Below are 23,159 nucleotides of genomic sequence, written 5' to 3'. Positions count from 1 at the left end.
TCTCTCCTTCTACGGTTTACCATTAAATGTCTTATTTTGCTATTTTGAGATGTTCATAGTTACATGTCTCATTTCATTTGTGCGAAGTTGAGAAAAGTTCCTTACACAAGTAGTTGTATATAAGTTCACTAATTTCATTTTCTTGAAAACTACTCCATTCGTTCGCCATTCAACTCATTTTGGGATGTTGGTAATTACATGTCTCATTTCATTTTATTATAATATGATGAATATGTTTTATATTTCATTATAAAGTTTATACGTGAAAGTGAGATTCGTATAGCATTAACCTAAAAATTTGTCACTTATTTCCATTTTCGTTCGTCCCTAAAAATTTGTCACCTTTCACTTTTTCCATCTTTGGTAGTGGACCCCATATGCCACCAATTTATTCTCACTCACATTTTATTATAAAACTAATATATATAAGTAGGACCCACGTGCCACTAACTTTTTTAACCCACCTTCTACTATATTTCTTAAAACTCATGCCGGATTAAATGGTAACAAATTATGGGGGACGGAGAGAGTATTTCTTTTATCTTACTGTGGTATAATTAATGCACGCCAAGTGTGGCATAAAATATAATCATGAAATTAGACATAAAATTGCGTATATAGAACAATTATTACTACCATAAATTGCCAAACGAAATAAAATAGTCTGGTACCATATTTAGGTTAACTAATTGCAATAATTAAATATTGATGATACATATGATATAAGTAAAAAAAAAATATACATGTGTCAATGATAATCACATAGAAAAATCAAAACTTGAGCAACGGATATTTGTTTCCGCTTTGATAGGTAGGTTTATTGATACATTTCTTCTGCAAATTCCGAAAAAAATTCACTCTTTCTCCCACACACACTCGCAGGTAATATAGCTATCTCTACGCGTGAGTGAAATTTTGCTGTGAAATTGAATCCAATACAGGAATCCGCGGGTGCTAGTGTCGTGGATTATCAACAAGTTTGTGAATTGTGACTAATTTGTGTTGGAATTGCAGGGATTTTGTTGAATTGAGGGGGCGCTGGGTGTGTGAGCTAGGGTTGTTGAGTGGACAGATCTGAGTAGGAGTCTGCAATTCGATCGCTGCACTTTGGGGATTCAACATGTTCTGGCGAATGGCTGGTCTCTCCACTGCTTCCGCAGTGAGTGCTCGTGATCTTATTTATTCGAAGAGATATTACTTGTGTTGTTTGTTGAGTAGTTTATTCTGTTTGTTGGATCCAATCCTGTTGGCATTTTGTTACTTGGAAGTTGGATTTCGTTGTGCGTTTATTGTATTGCTGTTGAGATTTGTTGGGTCGAAAAGGGGTTATTTGATTGGGGGAGAGTAACTTTGGAGTCTTGCATGATTTCATATCTATTTGGCCAGTGTGCCGTGGCGGAGTCTTATTGATTGGAGGGGATCCTATTCGTCAAACTTAGTCTTGCCTGTAATTCATGCAATGGGATGCAACATCGGCCTAGTAGAGTGCCACACTTGGTGCCACTGTGTATTCGTGCTGTCGGGTTCCTAAAGTCCTTCCAGCTGTATTTGTACAATAGGTTCTCTATTTTGAGTAGGCTAGATAGGGAATTCCATGATTGTCGGATTTATACCGTATTTGCTTGAGAAAAAATAGCTACACGCTACTCAAAGTTGGAAATAGGAAATGAGGACGATGGCGCTAGTTGAGTGATCTTTGTAGTCTTGCTTTTGAACAATGGGAATCGACCCGTGTCTTCGACATGAAAAAGATGTTGCCCTAATCAATGGACAAAAGGGACCGAAAATCAATTCTTCGTATCCCTCAGCTCCAAGAATAGAAGTGATTCATTTTTTCGCAAATAAACTGTTTAGGATTCATATTGTCGATTTTTCTTGACATTGATTGGAGTGGAGAAAAAAGAAATTCAAATTGAAAATAATGTTACTTATAACCATAGGACGGGATGCTGCATAATCAAATTCGACGGATTAGGTAAACAAGAGACACTTTTTCGTATTTTCCAGCGCAGAAATGAGAAGCTGCATGCTTTCTATGGGTTATGCAAAATATGTTATTTTTCCGTTTAATGGTGGAAGGATGATCTGGGAAGATATTTCCCTTTTATTTACCATTCTCAGACTTTGACTGCAAGCCTTTAGCTTATATTCGTATAGCTGTACAAATTGTTGTGGATACCGTGCTGGGCTTTATGGTCAGAATTGGTAATGGTATTATTTTATTACGACATGCAAACCCCAATAAAAGCATGCATTACTTGATTGGACGTATGGAATATTTATTGTTTCTGAGTTCTGACTGTGTTGATAATAGGTGGAGACCATATTGGACAAAGATGATTTTACACTGGAGGAGCTATTGGACGAGGATGAAATCATTCAGGAATGCAAAGCTCTTAATGGCCGTCTCATTCATTTGTGAGATCAAGTTTCCTTTGCTTTCCTCTATATTCCAACATTTGTTGTGTTTTCTAATCATTATATTGTGTAGAAAGTGGAGTGGGATATTCCGGTGTTCATAATTGTGTGTATCTTATGTTTTTTCTTTTTGAAGTACATCATCACATGAGAGTATTCTTATGTAAGGTTTGACACAGTAATTGGGCATAAATGCTCACCAACTCATGCCACAAGCAAAAATAAAATTTGCTATATAGGTTGAATCAAGATGAGATGCAAAGGACAGTATGATAATCAGCTAAGTAGTTTGTGCAGTAACCGATCTTCATGGGTTCTTGATTGATCTCTGAAAATGAACTGTTTTCCTTCTCTGCTACAATCATGGGAGCTATATTTTCTTGTAAAAATGTCCCTGTTATTATTTTTTTTGGTAATAATTGGATTAAACATCATTTTCTTTGATTTTGCACCTTTAGTTAACAGCCAAAATTTCTTGCAGTTTGCGGGAAAGAGCTAATGTTAAAAAAATGGTTCAATACATCGTGGAAGAACCACCAGAAGGTGCCGAAAAAGAACGAATATTCAAGTAAGCATGTGTCGTAGATGTTCTAGGTGTATTTTGTTTACAATTGACTGCATACCAAATATTTGCAATAAAATTGTATAGGGCATTCAAATTAATTTGACTTATGTAATTTTTCTTCTGTCACCCCACAGGCTTCCTTTTGTAGCTTGTGAGATTTTCACTTGCGAGGTCGATATAATTCTTAAGGCCTTGATAGAGGATGATGAGGTTGGAATTTGTAATGCTATCTTTTCTTCTTTTTTCATTTCCCGTTATCTCATCTGGTCTATCTAAAAGCTTAAACCTTATTTATTTGGGACTAAACTAGTTACCTCCTGCATTTGGTTCACAGTTAGTGGATCTGCTGTTTTCTTTTTTGGAACCTGAGCGTTCCCATAGCACTTTGTTGGCTGGTTATTTCAGCAAGGTATGGTTTATACTTTATGTACAAATGACTAAATATATTGCATATAGGTATTTTGTTCATTTCTGGCTGGTGTGTTTGATCCTTGATCTTTGATGCTCCAGGTTGTTGTGTGCCTCTTGCTGCGAAAGACAACTCCTTTAATGAACTACATACAAGTGAGTCCAACTGTATTTGTATATCTGCTATGGTTGTAGGCTGATAAGCAGAGCTTGTTATGTTCATCGTTGAAACTTGAAAGACAAATATAAGTATTTATGAACATAAAACCGCGTAATTTAAGCCGTGTTATTTTCACAACATGATGCATAGCAACGGAGATGGAAATAATTTTATATTGTACAGTCTATTTACATGATCTCTAAGAGAAGTGCTACTGAGATTTCATGTTTTTAGAGAACTTCCTTCCTAAATGCATAACTTTTAAGTTTTGAACAGTTTAGCAGGTGGCACTGTCCGTTTTCCTGCATTACCATTTACCATCTTGTTTCAGTCATTCCAGGGTTTATATTCATGATTTGTAATTCTCAGTTATTTATTCTAAATAAGTGTAGAATCCATTACTCTTTGGTTTGATGTAATATGCAGGAATTTAAGTTCCTCTTAGAGGGATAATTCATCAGCCTACTTACTGCCTTGTACTATATGGTATTTACTGAGAAGCTTATTCACATTTTTACAGGCTCATCAGGATATCATTAAAAGGCTGGTTGACCTAATTGGTATTACATCTATAATGGAGGTATGCTGTTAATCCTTTCCTCCAAACCCTGATCCTCACCCAGGCCTCTCTTTTACTAGGCATATTTGTTTAAAAATACTAATAGTTTTTTTTTGTTGAACAGGTTTTAATACGTCTAATCGGCGCGGATGAACATATTTACACCAATTGTGCGGACTCTATGCAGTGGTTGGAAGATATGAATGTGCTGGAAATGATTGTTGACAAATTTAGTTCATCTGTAAGTTGCAGTAAGCATGTGTACCCTGACTTGACAGTGTTGTCTTCTTTACCCAGAGTCTGGTTATTTAGGGTGTGTGGACTGTGGCTTGGTTGGAGATTTCTTTTCTAATTGTTGTGGGTGTATAGCTGTTTGGGAGTTGTGCCTCTTTTGCTCATTTATCCTTTATTACTGTGGAGCAAAAGCTATTCCTTTACAGAATTTACACACATTTGTATATATTCATTAAAATCTTGTATGTATAACTGTTTATGTTTGGTAGAATTTTGTTCTGTAACTTTTTTTCTTCTGTCTACTGCGGTGGGGGTAAGTTGAGTAATTACATTTTGACAAATGAAGCCTACTTCTTCATGTTTCTTTTTTTTCCTGCCATCCCCAAGAATTTGACTGATCTGCTTCACAGAGCTTTTGATGTGTGTACTATTTTGGTTTGCAGGATTCCCCCGAAGTACATGCTAATGCAGCAGAAACACTTTGTGCAATCACTCGTTATGCTCCACCAGGACTAGCTTCAAAAATCTCCAGCCCGAGGTCCATTTGTCTACCTATTTTTGTTCTTAGTTTCCCACATCAGATTGTTTTCTTATCTTGGTTTGGACTGGTTGTTGTCACAGTTTCATTGAAAGACTGTTCCGGCATGCTCTGGAAGACTCGCGCCCAAAATCTGTTTTGGTTAACTTGTTGTCTGTCTGTATATCGTTGCTAGACTCCAAGAGGTTAACTTCAGGAACATATTACATGTATACCCGTCAAATGACACAAGGATCAGGAACTACTGCTAGCCCTGAGACTGTCAGAAGCATGCTAGATGGACTAGGTTAGTTCTTGGATTTGATTGCTTGTGCTAACAAGTTGAGGCTTCCATTCAGCCTTTTCTTTCTCTAAACCATTATGGATTCACTAAAAATTACAATGCAAATGCATGGCTCTTAGTTTATTTTGTCTGTTCAAATACGTTTCTCAGGAGATTTTTGTGAAAAGCGTGATGCAAATCTTCATTAGAGACTGGCTTGATAACTCTACTGATTTGTTTGGCAGGTGATTTGCTCAAGCTTTTGGATATTTCATGGGAAGAGCGTGTCTTGCTTACTACTTATGGCAAATTGCAACCCCCTCTAGGAAAGCATCGTTTGAAGGTACATCTTTTGTTGCTCAAGGATTGTTTGTTGTCAGATGTTTATTCTTCAAGTATGTTCTGTATCCAACTAATAACTGCAAATCTCTTGTGCATTCCCTATATAACTTCACTTGGCTGCATCTCTATATTTTTTCATTTTTTCCATGTCTTTCCAACATTATGTCTTAATAAGTGAATTAATCAATGCAGCTGAACCAAAATCTTATTTTGATCAATGATTGGGTCTTGTAGATTATTGAGTTCATCTCAGTCTTGGTCGCTGTCAGCAATGAAGTTGCAGAAAAGGAATTAATTCGCCTGGGTGCTGTGAAGCATATTCTAAAATTGTTTTTCGAGTACGTTATTTACCCATTTCCGTCTTATACTAGTAATTCTGTAGTTTCTGTTGAGAATTTTGATTTTACTATTTTTTAGGTATCCATACAATAATTTCTTACATTCTAATGTGGAACACATCATACTATCTTGTATTGAGAGTAAGAACCCTCAGTTTGTGGAACATCTGCTTCACGAATGCAATCTTGTTGGGAAGATTCTTGAAGTTGAAAGAAACTTCACTTTGACTGTTGATTCGAGCAAGGTAATTATTTGATACTGCAGTTAAAACTTGTAGTTGCTTCTATCACTTGCTCTTATTCTTTTCATCACAATTGTTTTGGCTTTCTATGATGTGGGGTAAAGAATCAAATCATTCTTAAATACTGAACTATAGTAATGTATTTTGCAGCCTACTGTATCCGCAGAGGGAAGAACACCACCCATGGTAGGGAATATTGGTCACCTAACCCGTATTGCTAACAAGCTTGTGCAATTGGGGGATAGCAACAGTGACATACAGACATTTCTACAGGTTTGCCCAATCTTTATTTGATTTTTCTCATTGCATTTTTCTGTTAGTTTTTGCAACTGCCTTCAAACACCGCTCCTCTCTTGGTTCATGACCATCATCAACTAAAGGCGACATTGTTATCTGTTGGCTTAAAGCTATCTAACAGATATACTGTTATGAATAACTAATTTTAAAATGCCTTTGTTCTTTATTTCTTTGATCCTTTTTTCCCTGTTACCCATATATCTTAACAGATTAGCATTGTTTGTACCCTTATGAGGTGCTGCTGGTAGACTGATAATGCCAATGTTTCAGTATATTTTGAATCTTGCTAAGGCATCAATGCTATTGAGTTTCTGGTATATTTTTAAAGAGTTTTTTGTTACCTTTTAATTGGCAGGGAAATAGTGATTGGGTTGATTGGCAAACAAATGTCCTGCTTAAGCGCAATGCTGTGGAGAATGTCTCACAGTGGGCATGCGGGTTAGTGTTCATAAATATGGTCTCCTCTGCATGTAGCTATTAGCTATATAGACTATGCACGAGAAACTGAGTTATTGCATGCTTAGAGGGTGTTGCATTTATGCACATGCACCCTTATATCCGATTCTAGTTCTCTCTAATATCATGGTCATGTTTCAGCATTATTCCTTTGGTCTAGGTGTTTTGAAATTGCATAGTCTATTTAACTAAATTCCAAACTCATTCTGGACATGACATTTTTCTGAGTATGCAGGAGGCCCACTACACTCCTGGATCAGAATAGAGATAGTGATGATGATGATTACCAAGATAGGGATTATGATGTTGCGGCATTGGCGAATAACTTGAGCCAGGCCTTCCGATATGGGATATACAGTAATGATGATACCGAGGTTTGTTTTATGCGATTTAACTGCTACTGCTCTGTTTTTCATTTTTTCGTCTAGATAATTAAAAGTTAATAGAGGCCCAAAAAGGCTAATAAGTGGCCTTTGTACCATTGACTGAATAGTTTATATGTTTACTTTTTGCAGGCTCATGGTTCTGTGGAACGGGATGATGAGGTATTCACATGACTGAGAATTATGACTTAATTGATTGCATTTAGTGATGGGTTGGATGAGAAAATTTATTGGTATTGAATATCTTGCGAATTTTGGTTCTGCTTCTTTGATATTTTACTCTCTCCATCTTAAACTTTATCCGTGCCAAATTTTTGCACCGCCATAATTTATATTTCTGTCCTTTTCATCCTTTTAACTTTGTCAAATCTCATCTTTTTTTAATCATCTAACTATGATAACTTTTTTCAGGATGTTTACTTTGATGATGAATCTGCTGAAGTAGTCATTTCTTCACTCAGGTTGGGTGATGATCACCAGGAAAGGTAAAAATGGAAATGAAATTTGTAACTTTTACCTTTATAGTTCTTCTAATTTCTTGTATCCACAAGCTCAAATATTAGTGAAAGTTAATTAAATCAATTTTTTATTGAACAAAATAGCAAGCCTCATTGTGATTTGTGATCTTGTTTGCAGTGGATCCCTCTTTACAAACTCAAATTGGTTTGCATTTGAAGATGGAAGAATCGCTGATGAACACGGCGATGCTCCTGTTGCTTCTTCATCCCCCAACACCGAAGGCCATGTTGGTGTTGGAGGTGTCGTTGTCGAGGAAGATGAGGCCTTAGCTGATACTGCCGCATCTGAACCTTCCGAGCAGAAACCAAATGTTGCTGATGACATACCTACTAAATTGCTGGAGGGCTCCAGTGAAAGTGAGACAAGTTCCTCCGACAAACCCGAGTGGGTCGAGTGGAGGGAAAGTTCAGATTCTTTTGAAAACCCTACGCCATCAAATACTGCAAACACATCTGATGCAGACCAACTCCCATCTTTACCCAATGGCGAGCTGCAGGTAGAATTAGAGGACCAACCCGACAACAAAACGGCTCCTTCCCCAGCCTCCACCGATGAGTCTACAGATACTGGAGAATCCCCTAATGATGCAAAAGACTGTGCTGCCAGTCCTTCAGATTCTACACAAGCGGCTGAAGAGAACCGAACTATTGAACAGGACGACGACACATCTGGACCCACAGAACAGGAAAAGGATAACTAAAACATGGAACACAACGTAAATTCTTATGCCATATATAGTGTCAAGATGAAAACCTGGCACTGGTATTGATGGAGAGCGGGCGACTCTGGGAACGATGCTGCTCGTCACAGGTAGAGAAAGCAAAGCCCCGCCTCCTGCGCAATAAAGTGCTTTAGCTCAGCCGAAGCCTAACAGCTACTGAAAATATTTGTAGAGTCTGCCTTCTTTTTTAACTGATTTTCGAGTTTTATGTATTTGTAGGTAAAATCTGACCCTCAGTTGGGAATGTTAGATGTGTATGTTGCCAAAATCTATGTTTATATTTGGTGCTCCTAAATTCTCCTATTTGGATATTTGACGCTGAAACTATTGCTATAGAACTCTGAATCACTCATATCTGATTTTTTATTCAATAATAATTTCTCATTTGTTTGTCTTATTGGTTAAAGGGGAAATGTCGACGTCGTTATTGCGGTTTCTATTTCTTCTTTGCTACTTTCCTCAACATGGATTTAAGAAAATGAAGAATTATGGACATTTAAATTAGTGTTATCTTAATTACGAAATAAATGTTAACGCTGCGCTAGTTATTTTCTTTTTACAATAATCAACTAATATTAAAATTTTGTTTTGTTAACTCTTCAGAGCATCTCCAACGGCGGACGTCGCGGAAGTCGAACCAGATGTCCGCCGTAGTGAAGGAAAAACTCGGACACGCCCGTCCCGTGAGGACGTCAGATGGGCTTGGATATCCGACTGACGTCCGACCGGACGTCCGCATTAAAATTGATTTTTTTTAAACTCTATAAATACGGCTCGTTGAACTTCATTTTATTCACACCACTTGTGTTGACAAGTTTATCTCTCTAAACTCAAAGTATATCTAGAATGGCTAGTAGTCGTGCGGGTGGTAGTGGCGGGGGCGCTAGTGATAGTGATAGTGATAGTGATAGTGAGAATGAATTGAATGTCGCTGTGGAAGGGGGCGATTGATCGATTGCTACGGCAGAGGCAGCAGGCGGCGGTACCTCGGCCGATCCATCGGCGACATCATGTACCCCGGTACCACAATCTTGCACATATTCGATTGTATCAGGACTACTTCGCTCCGCAGCCGCGTTTCGGGGATGCCATATTCCGGCGACGTTTTAGGATGCATCATCCGCTGTTTATGCATATCGTGGGTGCTTTAGAGAGAAGATACGAGTATTTCGGACAGGGAGGATGCGCCTGGCAAACCCGGACACACGCCCTTACTGAAGTCCACTGCCGCAATCAGGCAATTGGCGTACGGAGGCCTCGGCCGACATGTTCGACGAGTACCTCCACATTGGGCGAGTCGTCAGCCATCGAGTGTCTGCAGAACTTTTGCGCGGGCATTAGAGCGATATTCGAGGATTGCTATCTTCGGAGTCCGAGCCCGAAGACTGGCCAGCGGCTGATAAATATGCACGGCTCGGTGCACGGGTTCCCTGGGATGTTGGGCAGCAAAGATTGTATGCATTTGGAGTGGAAGAACTGCTCCGCCACCTGGAAGGGATGCACACTTCCGGCTTCAAAGCCAAGCATCACACGATGATCCTTGAAGCTGTAGCGACTACCCTGCTTGCGGATATGACATGCTTATTTTGGAGTCGCTGGGTCGAACAATGACCTCAACGTCATCCAGTCGTTGACCCCTGTTCAACGATCGCTATGCAATGGCGTTGGTCCCGCCATCGGTTTTAGTCGCCAACGGCAACCAGCACAATATGGGATACTATTTGGCGGATGGGATATACCCAAACTGGCCCGTCTTTGTGAAGACGATCAAGCATGCGATCGGACAAAGAAGTCCTACTTTGCGAGCCGTCAGGAGGCAGCGCACAAAGATGTTGAGCGGGCATTTGGTGTGCTTCAGAGTCGATGGGCGATGGTGAAGGGTCCTTCACGGATGTGGTATATTCCCAACATCGACGACATCATGTACGCATGTATCATTTTACACAACATGATTGTCGAAAGTGAAGGTGACGAACTGACTCAGTGGACCAACGAAGATGATACGGGTGTCGGTCCAAGCCACGTCGTGGCCAGCGCGAATGTGAACATGGGGGTACCTCATGGAGAGGTTGAGCGGTTGGCGCGCATTTGCCGACATGCAGCAAAGAGATGCCCATATTCGATTTCAAGAGGATATCATCGAAGAGGTTTGGACGCGGAGGTGGACGTTGATGTGGTTAATTTTTTATTATCTGACTATGTAATTTTTTTTTCCGAATAATGTATGTTTTTTTTTTAATGAAATATTCGTAATTTCCCCGTTCGTATTCGTGTCGAAATTTTAATTCCGTAAATTGAAGTTCCGTAAATTGATTAATTGTGAATTTAATTGCGGGAAGTCCTAGTGAGAAGTCCTAGTGCAAAAGGGAAGCTCCTAAAGTGATGTGACAGTGGAATGGGAAGTCCTAGTGATGACGTGACAGGAAGTTTTTGTGGGAAGTCCTAGTGGGAAGGGCGCCACCGGAGATGCTCTTAACTAACTAAAACATCATTTTCTTGTACTGGGTGATATATATTTATAGATGAATGCTATGTTACATATCTTATGTGAGCTCCTTTACGCACATTTAGCATTGTTCGTTTCGATTTATATATTTAGTTTGATTCTAATACATAAGAAAATGTTATTGAAAATTTTATTTTCACAAAATTCATAAAAATTAAAACTCGATTTGCTTGTTTTCTCTATAATTTCAAATAAATTAATAAAATAATAAATCAAGCTTGATTTTTATAAATTTTGTGAAATTAAAAATTAATAAAAATGAAGGGAGTAATTTTGAAAATCTAAGTTTTAATTTCATAGCATATCATTTCTATATACTAAATTAACAAAAATGAAGGGAGTAGTTTTGAAAATATTTGGCTCAGATTAAAATTAGACTAAATTTCATCATTCCTATCGCTGTAGCTTTGCGAAAATCTTAATAGTGATGTTAATGTAGAATTGACTTCAATGTTGGCTATATACCAATAGATTGCCTGGAGAAGTGCTGGTTCCAACTGTTTTTTCTGATTAATCAATCCAAGTTTTCAACTAACTATTGCTGCGTAGCCAAGAATTCATTACACGAGGAGCAAATTATTTTTTGAGGAGCATTTGGTATAGTTTAATGTATAGACATGAAAGTTTGTATAATATATATACATTAAAATTTGTAATAAATATAGAATGGAGGGGGAAAAGGGAGAGGGCCAAACGCCCATGTCTATATGTTTGATTAATTTTGTTAAGATACTGATTTTATATGACTCTATTTTTTGGTTAATTTTGTTAAATGCTGATTTTATATGATTTGGCAGTGACTTTATACGGTTATAATAGTCAAATTTAAATTGGTAGCAGCAAAACTGGGAAACCTTTAAAGGAGAATATTTTGTGGTCCTTGGGTTTTTTTTAAGATACTGATTTTATATGAGTTGGCAGTAATTTATCTTATGCTTATAACAGTCAAATCTGAAATTGGTAGCAGCAAAATTTGGGAAAATCATTAATTATTTAAGTGATCACATAATTTATTACATGTTGACCCCTTTCAGAATCCAGATCACGGGCCAAAAAAATTTTACAAAACCCGGGGCCCCCATCCGTCCGTTTAAAATTTATTCCTTTTGATGTAGAATTTTTAAATGTAAAAAAAAAATTGGGGGAAAAAATTAGTAAAAAGGGGGGTCCTTTATTAAAAATGTGGGCTCCTACCCCCGGAAAGACTAAATGGCAGACCAATCCCGGGGGAACAATGGGGGGCGTTCCATCATTCCAATTTCAAAATGAGATCTTTGAGAAACAAAAGGGGAAACGAGAACGTTCATATTACTGAATTTTTTGATTGAATTTGGATACATTCGATAGATTCAACAATCCAAAAAACTGAAGTAAAATAAGTAGTAGGAAATTGTAATTGAATCATATAACATCCCAACGAATAAAAACAGAGGGAAAAATACTTAGTATTTATATTTAGCCTAAAAGGGATCCCCCCCTGCCGGGTGTCCCCTCCTCCGCACTCCAGCGCCTTCCCCTGCGGTCGTACATCGGCCCTGTCGTCGCCGGAAGCCCGAACAGCAGGTAGTACACCAGCAGGAAAACGTCCACACCTGAACCTCACAAAAACTTTCCATCAATGGATCCTGCAAGAATATGTTTATAGCTATAGACGTCGACGGCATCCACGGCACCAACGGCCCCCCCAGCAGGCGACCGTGCGAGCCGGTCGCCCCGGCCAAGTTCACAGGAACCATATAGGCACTGTGACGCAGTACCCGATCCACCCCTTTCTCCTTGGGCCCCCAAAAGGGCCCTCCCCGGAGGGAAACCAGGATGTGGGGTACACCACTAGCCTTCCGGGTTTGCCCCCGTCGTCCCCCTCACGTAGTCCTCCGCACGATGAGGGCTAGAGCCACCAGCATGAAGATGAAGAGCGTGCGTGGAGAGCAAGTTTGCTAGGACTTCGAGATCGTGAAAAGGCTATCACGGCCGTGGCAGCGAGCATTCGCCGTGGCGATATCGGCGTCCCTTCTTCGGATCAACCTTGGCGAACCACGGGGGCCCTCATTTTGTCCTTGCTATGTGCGTGAGGGACCGAGCCCGCCCCACCCGCTGCGAGGAGGACCGAGGGCATCCCCTTAACCGCCGGCTGCCACGGCTCCCGGGGCCCCCCCGACCGCGAAGCGACCGAGAAGGGGCGTTGATGTCGATCTCGTAGTACGGTTGCATGAGGCAGAGGACGACCGCGAGCACGCAGTAAATGGTGGTGGTGAGCACCATCGATCCCACGAGGCCGATGGGGATGTCGCGGGCGGTTCTTCGCTCCTCGGCCATGGTGGAGACGGCGTCAAAGCCCACGTAGGCGAAGAAGAGACGGCGGAGGCCTGAAGATGCCGCGGGCGCCGTAGGGTGTGAAGTCCCTGTAGTTCTTGGGGTCGGCTTTGATGAGCCCGGCGATGATGATGAAGACGATGACGATGATGTGGACGACGGAGGCGATGTAGTTGAGGCGGGAGGAGCCCTTTGTGCTCATGACGGCGATGATGCAGACGAGTATGATGATGCCGACGGCGATGGGGTCGAGCTGGTTGAAGTCCTTTGCTAAGCCGTCTACCTCGAACCGGAAGTCTTCGGGTTGGCGGTTGCAGAGCGTGGCGAAGTAGGACGTCCAGGAACGCGCCACCGCTGCTCCGCCGATGATGTACTCGAGTAGGATGTTTCCGGCAGCTATGAATGCCACGAAATCGCCGAGCTCCACTCTCAAGTAGGCAAATGATCCACCTGCAAAATTCATAAATTAGTAAAATTACTAATTAATCATCTCTGACACTTCAATTAATAACAAAACTGCAGGAAAATAGCTTCTTCAGATTATAAACTAGCTTCATACTACTAACAATTCATCGAATCAAACAATGTATAATTTCGAGAAATCACATGTTTAGACCAAAAATTTGAAATTAAGCAATTAAAGTGATGAGTGTATACCAGCAACAGGAATTTCGACGGCGAATTCGGTGTAGCAGAAGACGGAAAGCAAGGCGGAGAGGCCGGAGAAGGCGTAGGACAGAACGACGGCAGGGCCGGCGTGGATGTGCGCCTCTTGCCCGGTGAGGACGAATATTCCGGCGCCGATGACAGCGCCCATGCCGAACCACATCAAATCCCACGCAGTAAGCGTCCTCTTCATCTGTCCGCCGCTCCGAGCCTTGACCTCCAGCTCCGCCTCCAAGCTCGACCGCGACGTCACCCGGTCGAGCAGCCGCGCCGGAGTCTGTCTCAATGCACTCGCATAGTTCCCCCAGCTCTGGAACGATTCCTCAGGGAGAAAATCGTCCTTTGAGCACGTGCACAGCCTCCGCCGCGTCGTCGAAACCGCGCCGTCCGATTTGTCGTCTCCTTCCATATTCCTTTCCGTCACCTGCAAAAATTTTCAATTCGTCGTTGAGATTAATCGAAATGCTTCCAATCACCGGATTCATTGATTATGAAATTTCAATTTGAAGACGAAACTCATTCAAATTTATCATCGCGTTAAAACAGGGCATTCCGAAATCCAAACAGATCCCCAAATAACGAATCAAGCATTACGAGCAACGGAAACGTGAACTGGATTTCAGAATCATCCAAAACTAAATCGTGAATCTGATCGCAAAAATTGGCGTAATAAATCACCTGATTATAAAACAAATCAACGCTAGAACAATAACCAGCAGAATTGCAGGTATCACTCTCTCTCAAAAAGCTCTGTTTATATGGAAAATCAAAAGTCAAGTGACCGGCGAAAGATGCTTAACGTTAACAGCTACACTTCAACAAATCAACATCGCGTATTTTATATACGATCAAATACACATCGATGAAGAATTCAACAATTGTTTATTGAATCAATCGAAATCAACGACAGCATCACGAAAAATTGAAAGCTACAGACGTCGCCTCGATTCAATCACACAATACATACAGCTAAACATCAATTTTTAAATCCAAACTCGTTTCAAATACGAACAAAAACAATGAAATCAATGCACAGAGAGAGAGAGAAGAGAACCTGTTTCGCGGCAGTGTAGAGATGTAGAGTGTGTTTGTGTGTGGAAAATTTGGGAGCGCAGTTTGAAGGGTTTGACGAAATATGAATATTATATTGTATTTTTGGGAGTATAATAATATTTATAGGAATGAAAAGAAAATTCGGCGGGATATATCACTTTGACTTTTATATTTTAATATATAGTTAATTCCCATTAATGTGGGTTTATTTATAAATATTGATAATTAGTTACAAAAATGCCGATTTTGTCGGAGTAGATAAGGAAAAGGTGTAATAGTGAATACTCGTTCAATATTTAGATGCCAAAAATTGAGTGTGATAATTGATTATGTTTATGAGAGTATGATATGGTTTTTAGTGAAAAAACAAATAGTATAAATAAAGAATTTGTGGATAAATTGAGAATCAAGGAGAGAGAAATGATTCTGGATAAAGCAAGCTTGAGATTCGGAATCTGAGGGTTGGAATTTAGTCCCAAAAATGCGAGGGGAAATTTCGAAGGCCCATGCATAGGATATTCATCATGTGTGCTGTTGCGATTGCGTCGGCCCGCATTCTCATCGCCTATTGAAAGACCAAATTGCCCTCGCTCTCATGGTTATTATATCAATTATAATTGTAAAAAATTAAGGAAATTGGGTTATTTACTTATTTGAATTTTCAATGTTTTATAATTTCTTCACGATCTGTCACTCTAAATCAAGGTTAATTTCTTCACATGCTAGCATTCATATCAAAAAGGGAACTAAACAAAAAATTGTAGATACTGATTTTTTTAAAACTCCAAGTTTTTTAAAATATATCCTAAATAGGGAGTGTTAGGGTGACACCACCTCGTAACACCATACCATCATTTCTAGCCAATCATTTGTACACGTGGACGAATAACCAGCTGCCATGTGGCATTTTTTTTTTTTTTACAAAACTCTGCCAGCAATATGTTATACTGTAAACAACAACTTTTTTCGGTCAGCAATAACCAACACGCTATATAGCAATCTATAGATTGTTGTGTAGCGTTTATAATATTATTGTGTAGCGTTTATAATATTGTTGGATATGTGATGTACGGTGTTATTTTAAAAGGTGTTGTTATTTTAACACAAACCTATCCTAAACAGATGTAAATACACTCTTTAGAAAAAAAGCATTAAAAAACTACTACTAGTAGAGAAGATTAATGAGAGGCTAAGATGCATTATTCCACAATATGTAAAACAATTGCTGGGACCAGGGATTACAAAGAAAATCATTTCTTATTCTTTTTTGAAGATTAACAACTCATACATTTATATCGTTAATCATTAAAATAGTAGCTAACCATGGCACGCATTCCACTTACTTTGGAAAAACTGAGGAAAGTTCTTACTTATGAATAGTTTGGGTTCGCATATTGCGCACAAGTTTAAAAGTTTTCCACCTTTAAATTATTGGATGGAAAAATGAAAATGAAATGTTTTGGAATATGTAAGTAGTTGGAAGAATTTAATCATTTTTTTCTTTTTAGTGTTCACATATATATCTATTTTTTATTTATGTATTAAGAAATGTTTAAGAAAAATAATTTAGTTTTTTTTCTTATTATAAGTATCATATATTTATTTTATATGTATATTAGAAGATATTTTAAATGATGCTTGTCGCCTTTTTTTTACCTTTCAAACATGGCGCCGTTAGTCTATATCATAGTATAAGATTACTTTATAATGATGTAATTATTTTATGATAGAAGATGGACATGAAATAATTGGATAATTGCTGTGGACTTTTATAAAGCAGTTGCAAAATCACATTCACACCTCTGGCTAAGTTGACTTATTTAATATTATTAAAATGGAATATTCATACTTCAAGCGACCTAACTCGAATTTAATTGAATTTTTTTTATTAAGAAATTGGTTAGCCCCATGGTTGTGTATACAAATCACGTTTGGATTGATACAAACATAAATTCCAGTTTGATATTTTTTTAAACCATACTTGGTCTCTTAATAAGTCTATATATAAGGAAAGTGTGACAAATTTTCCAATCTAAGTGGAATAAAAGGTGCTACTAAATTATTTAAATTAACTTTTGACTTAATATTTGAAGGAGATTTTCTCATTTGTCTCTCATAATTGAAAACAAGCACTATAAAAATCGTTTCATTCACGTCACCTTTGATGGTACTACATGATTTGTTTGTTTGAATTTGTCTTTTACAAAAATTATATTCTCTTCGTCCCACTAAGTGGAATAAAAGGTGCTACTAAATTATTTAAATTAACTTTTGACTTAATATTTGAAGGAGATTTTCTCATTTGTCTCTCATAATTGAAAACAAGCACTATAAAAATCGTTTCATTCACGTCACCTTTGATGGTACTACGTGATTTGTTTGTTTGAATTTGTCTTTTACAAAAATTATATTCTCTTCGTCCCACTATAAGCAAGAAGTTTCTTTTAAACATGAAATTTAAGAAAATGATATTTATTGAGTTAAACGAAGAGAATAAAACATTGCAAAGAAAAAAAAAAGATAGAATAAAGTTAGAAAGATAAAGTAAGAGAAAAGAATATAAAAAAGGTAAATAATTTATTTTTTTTATTTTAAACAAGAAAAATCAATCACTTTACTTATAATAGAAAAATCCAAAATAGAAAGTTGATAACTTATAATAGTAACAAAATAGTAACAAATGGTAATATTAGCCATAACTAGACCAAAAATAACCAAACCAAAAAAAAAAGCACAAGATATATGTCCACAAAAATTAGTAGCTTGGGAAAAGAAAAATAGGATTTACCTAAACAAATTAGAAATATGTTCACACAATTACACTTCCACTCTACCTAAGTTACAAATGAACAAGAAATAAGGGGCAAGAATAATCATCAAATATCACACACAACAATGTTAGAAACCAATCAAAATCAAGAAATTAGTTCTTTTCATTCAAAAGCACAATTTTCTTCTTCTCCTTCCCTTGTTTCTCTCTAACTTTGTCAACCTTTTTGCTGCCATTATTCTGCTTGCTCACAGATCCCTCCTGAGCACTGCACATTTGCGACTTGAGCCGGAACCCGAACTTCTTCGACACGCTTCCCCACGCGCTCGAAGACGCCGGCGACACCTTCACCTTGCCTAACTTGTCGATCGCATCCCTCATGTTGGAGCACTCCTTCTCGAGCTCGGACACCCTCATCCTCATGCTATCCATCCCGACTTTCAGGACTTGGTTTTCCCTCACCGCGGTGGCCCAGCCCCCCTCGTTCGCCCCCATCAGCCCACTCCTCAGCTGTCTCGAGCCGTCGAGGTTTTCAGAGACGAGGAAGCAGCCCGCGATGGAGGTTCTCAGCTGCAGCTGCTCGAAGAAGAGGACTTGGACTATTACTCTCAGCGGCAGCCTCTCGTTCTGGGCTGCGTGGGTGCAGGCTTCGAGCGAGAGCTTCTGGCAGTCCATCAGCCGGCACAGCTGCTCGCGCTCGGACTCGGCCAACCATGGGTGAGACTGTATGTGAGAGAATGAATTGTTTAGTTGATTGAAATGTTGCAATTTTCATCAATCAATGAGTGGTTACACTAGGGGTGGAAAAAAGATTTACCGATATACCACACTTATCGTATCCAAAAAATACCGAAAAATATGAATTTTCGGCACAATAACGTTATGAATTAATTTTCACATACAGTATACCGAAAATCCATTATAACGCTATATACCGAATTTATATAATTATACTAAAATATATAGTTACCTTGAGATAGACGTCGATGGCGCGATAAAGACCGTCGTCCAAGGGCCGCGCGTACTCTGGCACGATAGAGGCGAGCGAGTGAAACTTGGGGTGTTTCAGGTTAACGTCAGGGGCGACCTCGGCGAGGTATCCGTCGATTAACTTGGCCACCATGGTGATAGGTGTTAGTGATGCTGATTCCATCAACTGGCCATCATCGACTGAGCCAGGAGATGCATCACCAACCATCTGATCCATGGTCAAGAAATGCTCGAGAATCCGCTGAACGCAGTCCACGTCGTACAAGGTCTCCATCGTGTAAGAGACGTTTGGCATAAGCAGGTCCTCGAGCGTCGCCTGATCGAGCTGCATCCCTATCCGTTTCTCCAGGTTTGATATGCACGAGGCGTCGGCTCGGAGGAATCTAGCCGTTCTGAGAAGACCGAACAGGAATTTCGTCGGAACAAGATCCTTCTGCAGGGGAAGCAAGCGATCGATCTCTTCGAGGAGAGCTTTCTGATCTTCTTCCGAGAGCAAGGCGGCCGAAACGACCCTCGACTCACTTCCACCGTGGCGCCGGTTTAGTCCCGGTAGGTATTTTCTCGCATAACAAACGAGGGAGCCGGCAATTATCTCCTGTTTCACGCCCCGAGATTCCATCACCGAAATCAACCTTTTGTACAGAGGCAGGCTCAGATTCGACACGTCCTCGTACCACCAATCTTCACTCGACTGTTTTGGTCGAGCACCCGTGCTTATCCCGTTCCACAACACGCTCCCTCCCGGGCTCTGCATCGGGCCACCACGCTCCATCATAGGCCACCCAAACAGAGCAGGATCGGTGCACGCCTTCGCAGCCAAGGAGTCGATGCATCTTTTCAGGATGTGGAGCTGTTCAGCATAAGAGAGCACATCGTCACACGTCTGCAGTGCTATCAAAGAGTCCTTCCAGCTTCGTAAAACCGTCTGATTGAGAAAGATCTCGGTCTGAGAAACAAGATTGCCCTCCCCATACTCTTCAGTCATTTCGAGATGCTCAGCAGCACACCGAAGGTACACCACTTTTGATGCAGTGAGCTCGAGTTTCACCCCGTAGCAGAACTTAGCTACGAGCTCAAACGTTTTTGCTCCACCGGGAACGTCTGAGAGTTTGACGACACAACCTTCTTCTCCCTCGGATGCCTCTGCGATAAGCCTCTCCATGACCCCGCTTCTTGAGAGCAACGGAAACTACAACGGGGCAGCCAACAACATACCATATCAAGTTATGCTCAATCACACAAAAAATATCAAATTCTTGAACAATGGTTTTGTTTCCTTCACATCCATCCTCACAATTTAAGCTAAATTACAAATTTGCATTAGAAATCAAATAGATGAATCAACACTATGAAACAAAGTAATATACAAACAACGAGAGCCAACGACGATAGAGATGAAAAACTGAGATAATACCTTGTGAAGATGAAACGACATTTCCTCGACTTCAACAACTACATCACTAGGGAGACCAGTCGTGCAGAACCTACGAGCAAACGAGAAGGAGAAAGGTGAGGAAGCAAATCACCATATAACTCGAAAGAAAAGCAACAACTGTTAAAGCGTTGAAGAAGACGCGATCACAGGAATTACACAAAAAGCTAATGCATACATACATCTGCTATTTAACATCAGATCAAGCTAATGTCAAAGCACTATCACAGTATCAATATTTTTTCAGATAATTTGAAAATATATACAATACCAAATTCATAAGAGTACTACTAAAGAAGTAATCTGCAAAGGTTTTGTCTGAGACAGAGATTACAGAACCAAACTATTACCCAAAATTGGATGTTTCTATTCAGAAAATCAATAGAAATAACTCACATTTTAAACAACAAAACAAAAGAGGAACTCAGCAACTGAAATCAGCAAAACTTGTCACAAAAATTCCCAAATCTCACACATACTATTATAGTTCTCACTTCTCAGTTCTCAGCCATGTAAATATAAAAAAACTTAACAAACTCAGCAACTGAAATCAAGTGTCTATTTTCAGAGCCAAACAAAAAGGCCTAAACACAAAACTCAGCTCATTTTCTTCAGTCCTAATTCAGACACACAGGCAATCAAGAATTCATAGAAAACAGTCATTTTTGGCCAGAGATAAAACTTAAAAAAGTAAAAAGGAGAGGACTAAGTGAAGAAACAAACAAAAAAGCCTAAACACAAAACTCAGCTCATTTTCTTTAGTCCTAATTCAGACACAGAGGCAATCAAGAATTCAAAGAAAAACAGTCATTTTTGGACATTGATAACACTTAAAAATAAGAAATAAAAAAGAGAGGACTAAGTGAAGAAACAAACAAAAAAGCCTAAACACAAAACTCAGCTCATTTTCTTTAGTCCTAATTCAGACACAGAGGCAATCAAGAATTCAAAGAAAACCAGTCATTTTTGGACAAAGATAACACTTAAAAATAAGAAATAAAAAGAGGACTTAGTGAAGAAACAAACCAGGCTTGCCCTTGGCGCCGAAATGCATCAGTTTTGGATCCCAACTTCATACAAGCCATCTCTTTAAACTCAAAAAAACTTAAAATTTGCTAATTACACAGATCTTCTTCTAAACTCTCTGAACAAAGAGAATAACACAGAGCTCAAAAACTCAAGAAAAAGGCTCCAATTGTAGATTTCACCAAAAGCTGCAATCAATGCAGCAAAATCCAGATGGGTGATTTCTTCTCTCTCTCATAACTCTTGTCTCTATCCCAAAACACTTCACACACCCAATTGAAACCGACCCAAAATCTGAATCCCACTTGGGATATATACCGATACAAAAAAGAATTGAATCAGACAACAAATTGAGGTCAACCCCTCCAAAAACAAGAAAGAATACGAAACAGAGCTGCTCTGACACAAAAACCACTTCTTTAACCACCAGAAGATTCCAAAACTCAGCCCTTTGTGACATATGCGACACCGCAAGCTTTAAACCCCATTTAACCAAATCTAGAGAGGGGGAGAAACCCCCATTTAAATCACCTAATTAATTATTACTGTCTGAAAAAGATCAAATTTTTTTTTGGGGAAACTCATCAATTGCAGCTCTGAACTGAAGCACAAGTAAATTGGCATGTGGGTCCGTTGCCTTCAAACATACTCATTGCATAGAGATTCCAAATTCTTTAAAGTCAGTAACAATTTTTTTTCAAATAATTGTATCTTAATCAGAATAAGGAAATGAGATATCTTTGATAATCGTTTTCGTTTCCTTTTTCTTTTATAATTGAGGCCATGAATTTTGAAAGTAACAGCCATCTGCTTCAAGGCCAGCTAAGCCATGTGGCTTCTTTTCTGTCATTTTTTTTGGAGTATTTATTGTGGTTAAATAATAATAAAGGTTTTTAAGTTTAGTTTGTTTGATTAATTATATCCTTCAACTTTAATTTAACATATTTTATAACTTGAAAAATTTGATAAATTTTTAATTATAGCTTGAGATTTGATTTAGTTTATTTATGGGTAGAAATTTTTGAAAAATATATTATTGCTTCATGTAGTTTTATAAGAAGAATCATTTGAATAATGCATGAATTTAATTGATAATATCAGTATGGAAAATTGTACACTAGTCCAACAATTTACTTACAAATTAGTTGTATATCGATGACGATTTTTTAAGTAAAATTCGTCATTGTTTTTCAACGAAAATCAGTGAGTACTCCGCATTATTCTTGTCTTTTAGTGTTGACTGACCTTTTAGTGTGTGTATTGATTAGACGTATCTGTAATAAAATGAAATTGAATTAAATTACTAACAAATTTGTCATATTGTTGTTGACTGTAATTAAACAATTTCTCAAAGTTTGAGTTGAAATTGAAAAGTGTGGTAAAGCTCATGCTACAATTGATTTTTTCATTTAAACCATAAATCAAATTAAGTCGAAGTTAAATTAAGTTATACAAATAAACTAAACAAAGCTAAAATCAAATCTATGAATTATAGTAGGGCTAATTAACTAATGTTACTCTATACACAAGTTGGTAAGACTTTTTTGCATAATGTAAATTGATTATTTGAATCATCATTATGAAAATAAGTTTGAGCTCAACGAAAGATTCATTTTATTTGATTAAATTTTAGGTAGTGTGATATTTTTCGCCTCGAAAAATTAATAACCATTACAGAATACAAAATGTAAAAATTGTAGTAATGATTTTAGTTGAGATTTAAGTATTGCCTTTATAATAATAAGTCAAAAACACATTATTGCAGTTATCTACCTATGTTTTGCAAATTACTAGTTGGTGGATGAACTTTATGGTTTTATGATTTTGTGCTAAACCTAAACTCAACTAACTTTCATTATGAAATATGTTATTGTTATAAAATAGAGACAATAGTTACCCATACATTTGTCTAACATTTTTTTGTCTCTTGCAATGATGTGCAGTTGTTGGAAAGATAATTA

The 23,159-nt window shown here is 38.5% G+C and overlaps 3 protein-coding genes and 1 pseudogene across 4 annotated transcripts; 2 read left to right on the top strand and 2 right to left on the bottom strand.

Annotated features, from left to right (window-relative positions):
- Positions 1–752: 752 nt before the first annotated feature.
- On the top strand, positions 753–8,794 carry LOC125194006 (serine/threonine-protein phosphatase 6 regulatory subunit 1-like). 2 transcript variants are annotated; one of them, XM_048091997.1, is made up of 20 exons: positions 753–882; positions 1,015–1,159; positions 2,315–2,418; positions 2,900–2,986; positions 3,118–3,193; positions 3,318–3,392; positions 3,494–3,547; positions 4,072–4,131; positions 4,235–4,351; positions 4,788–4,882; positions 4,966–5,168; positions 5,390–5,487; positions 5,721–5,824; positions 5,904–6,069; positions 6,217–6,339; positions 6,719–6,801; positions 7,055–7,193; positions 7,335–7,364; positions 7,614–7,687; positions 7,839–8,794. In XM_048091997.1, exons 2-20 carry the CDS (start codon positions 1,121–1,123, stop codon positions 8,419–8,421), a joined length of 2,310 nt encoding a protein of 769 aa, XP_047947954.1. In that variant the 5' UTR covers positions 753–882; positions 1,015–1,120; the 3' UTR covers positions 8,422–8,794. The 2 variants fall into 2 exon arrangements, with proteins under 2 accessions (XP_047947954.1, XP_047947953.1); XM_048091996.1 differs by having other exon boundaries at positions 758–811; positions 7,055–7,194; positions 7,333–7,364.
- A 573-nt stretch (positions 8,795–9,367) lies between these two features.
- On the top strand, positions 9,368–9,979 carry LOC125195478. The gene has a single exon (XM_048093623.1). It carries the CDS (start codon positions 9,368–9,370, stop codon positions 9,977–9,979), a length of 612 nt encoding a protein of 203 aa, XP_047949580.1.
- Positions 9,980–12,810: 2,831 nt separating this feature from the next.
- On the bottom strand, positions 12,811–14,849 carry LOC125195477 (annotated as a pseudogene).
- Positions 14,850–17,739: 2,890 nt separating this feature from the next.
- LOC125194007 (BTB/POZ domain-containing protein At1g30440-like) lies at positions 17,740–21,892 on the bottom strand. Its single transcript, XM_048091998.1, has 4 exons — positions 21,199–21,892; positions 20,155–20,224; positions 18,721–19,929; positions 17,740–18,473 (listed from the first exon to the last, which is right to left on the bottom strand). Exons 1-4 carry the CDS (start codon positions 21,255–21,257, stop codon positions 17,904–17,906), a joined length of 1,908 nt encoding a protein of 635 aa, XP_047947955.1. The 5' UTR covers positions 21,258–21,892; the 3' UTR covers positions 17,740–17,903.
- Between the last annotated feature and the right edge of the window lie 1,267 nt (positions 21,893–23,159).

The sequence above is a fragment of the Salvia hispanica genome, chromosome 6, assembly GCF_023119035.1.
Source record: "Salvia hispanica cultivar TCC Black 2014 chromosome 6, UniMelb_Shisp_WGS_1.0, whole genome shotgun sequence".
Lineage (NCBI taxonomy): Eukaryota > Viridiplantae > Streptophyta > Magnoliopsida > Lamiales > Lamiaceae > Salvia > Salvia hispanica.
This window is presented reverse-complemented; position numbering and strand designations above follow the sequence as displayed.

Excerpts from the sequence above, each read along its gene's own strand:
- LOC125194006 (XM_048091996.1), top strand. The coding sequence starts at position 1,121 with ATGTTCTGGCGAATGGCTGGTCTCTCCACTGCTTCCGCA. Across the intron at positions 6,340-6,718 it reads ACATACAGACATTTCTACAG|GGAAATAGTGATTGGGTTGA; the intron begins GTTTGCCCAATC and ends TTTAATTGGCAG. Across the intron at positions 6,802-7,054 it reads GTCTCACAGTGGGCATGCGG|GAGGCCCACTACACTCCTGG; the intron begins GTTAGTGTTCAT and ends CTGAGTATGCAG.
- LOC125195478 (XM_048093623.1), top strand. The coding sequence starts at position 9,368 with ATGTCGCTGTGGAAGGGGGCGATTGATCGATTGCTACGGCAGAGGCAG.
- LOC125194007 (XM_048091998.1), bottom strand. The coding sequence starts at position 21,257 with ATGGCTTGTATGAAGTTGGGATCCAAAACTGATGCATTTCGGCGCCAA. Across the intron at positions 20,225-21,198 it reads CGGCGCCAAGGGCAAGCCTG|GTTCTGCACGACTGGTCTCC; the intron begins GTTTGTTTCTTC and ends GTTTGCTCGTAG. Across the intron at positions 18,474-18,720 it reads CCATCGACGTCTATCTCAAG|TCTCACCCATGGTTGGCCGA; the intron begins GTAACTATATAT and ends TCTCACATACAG.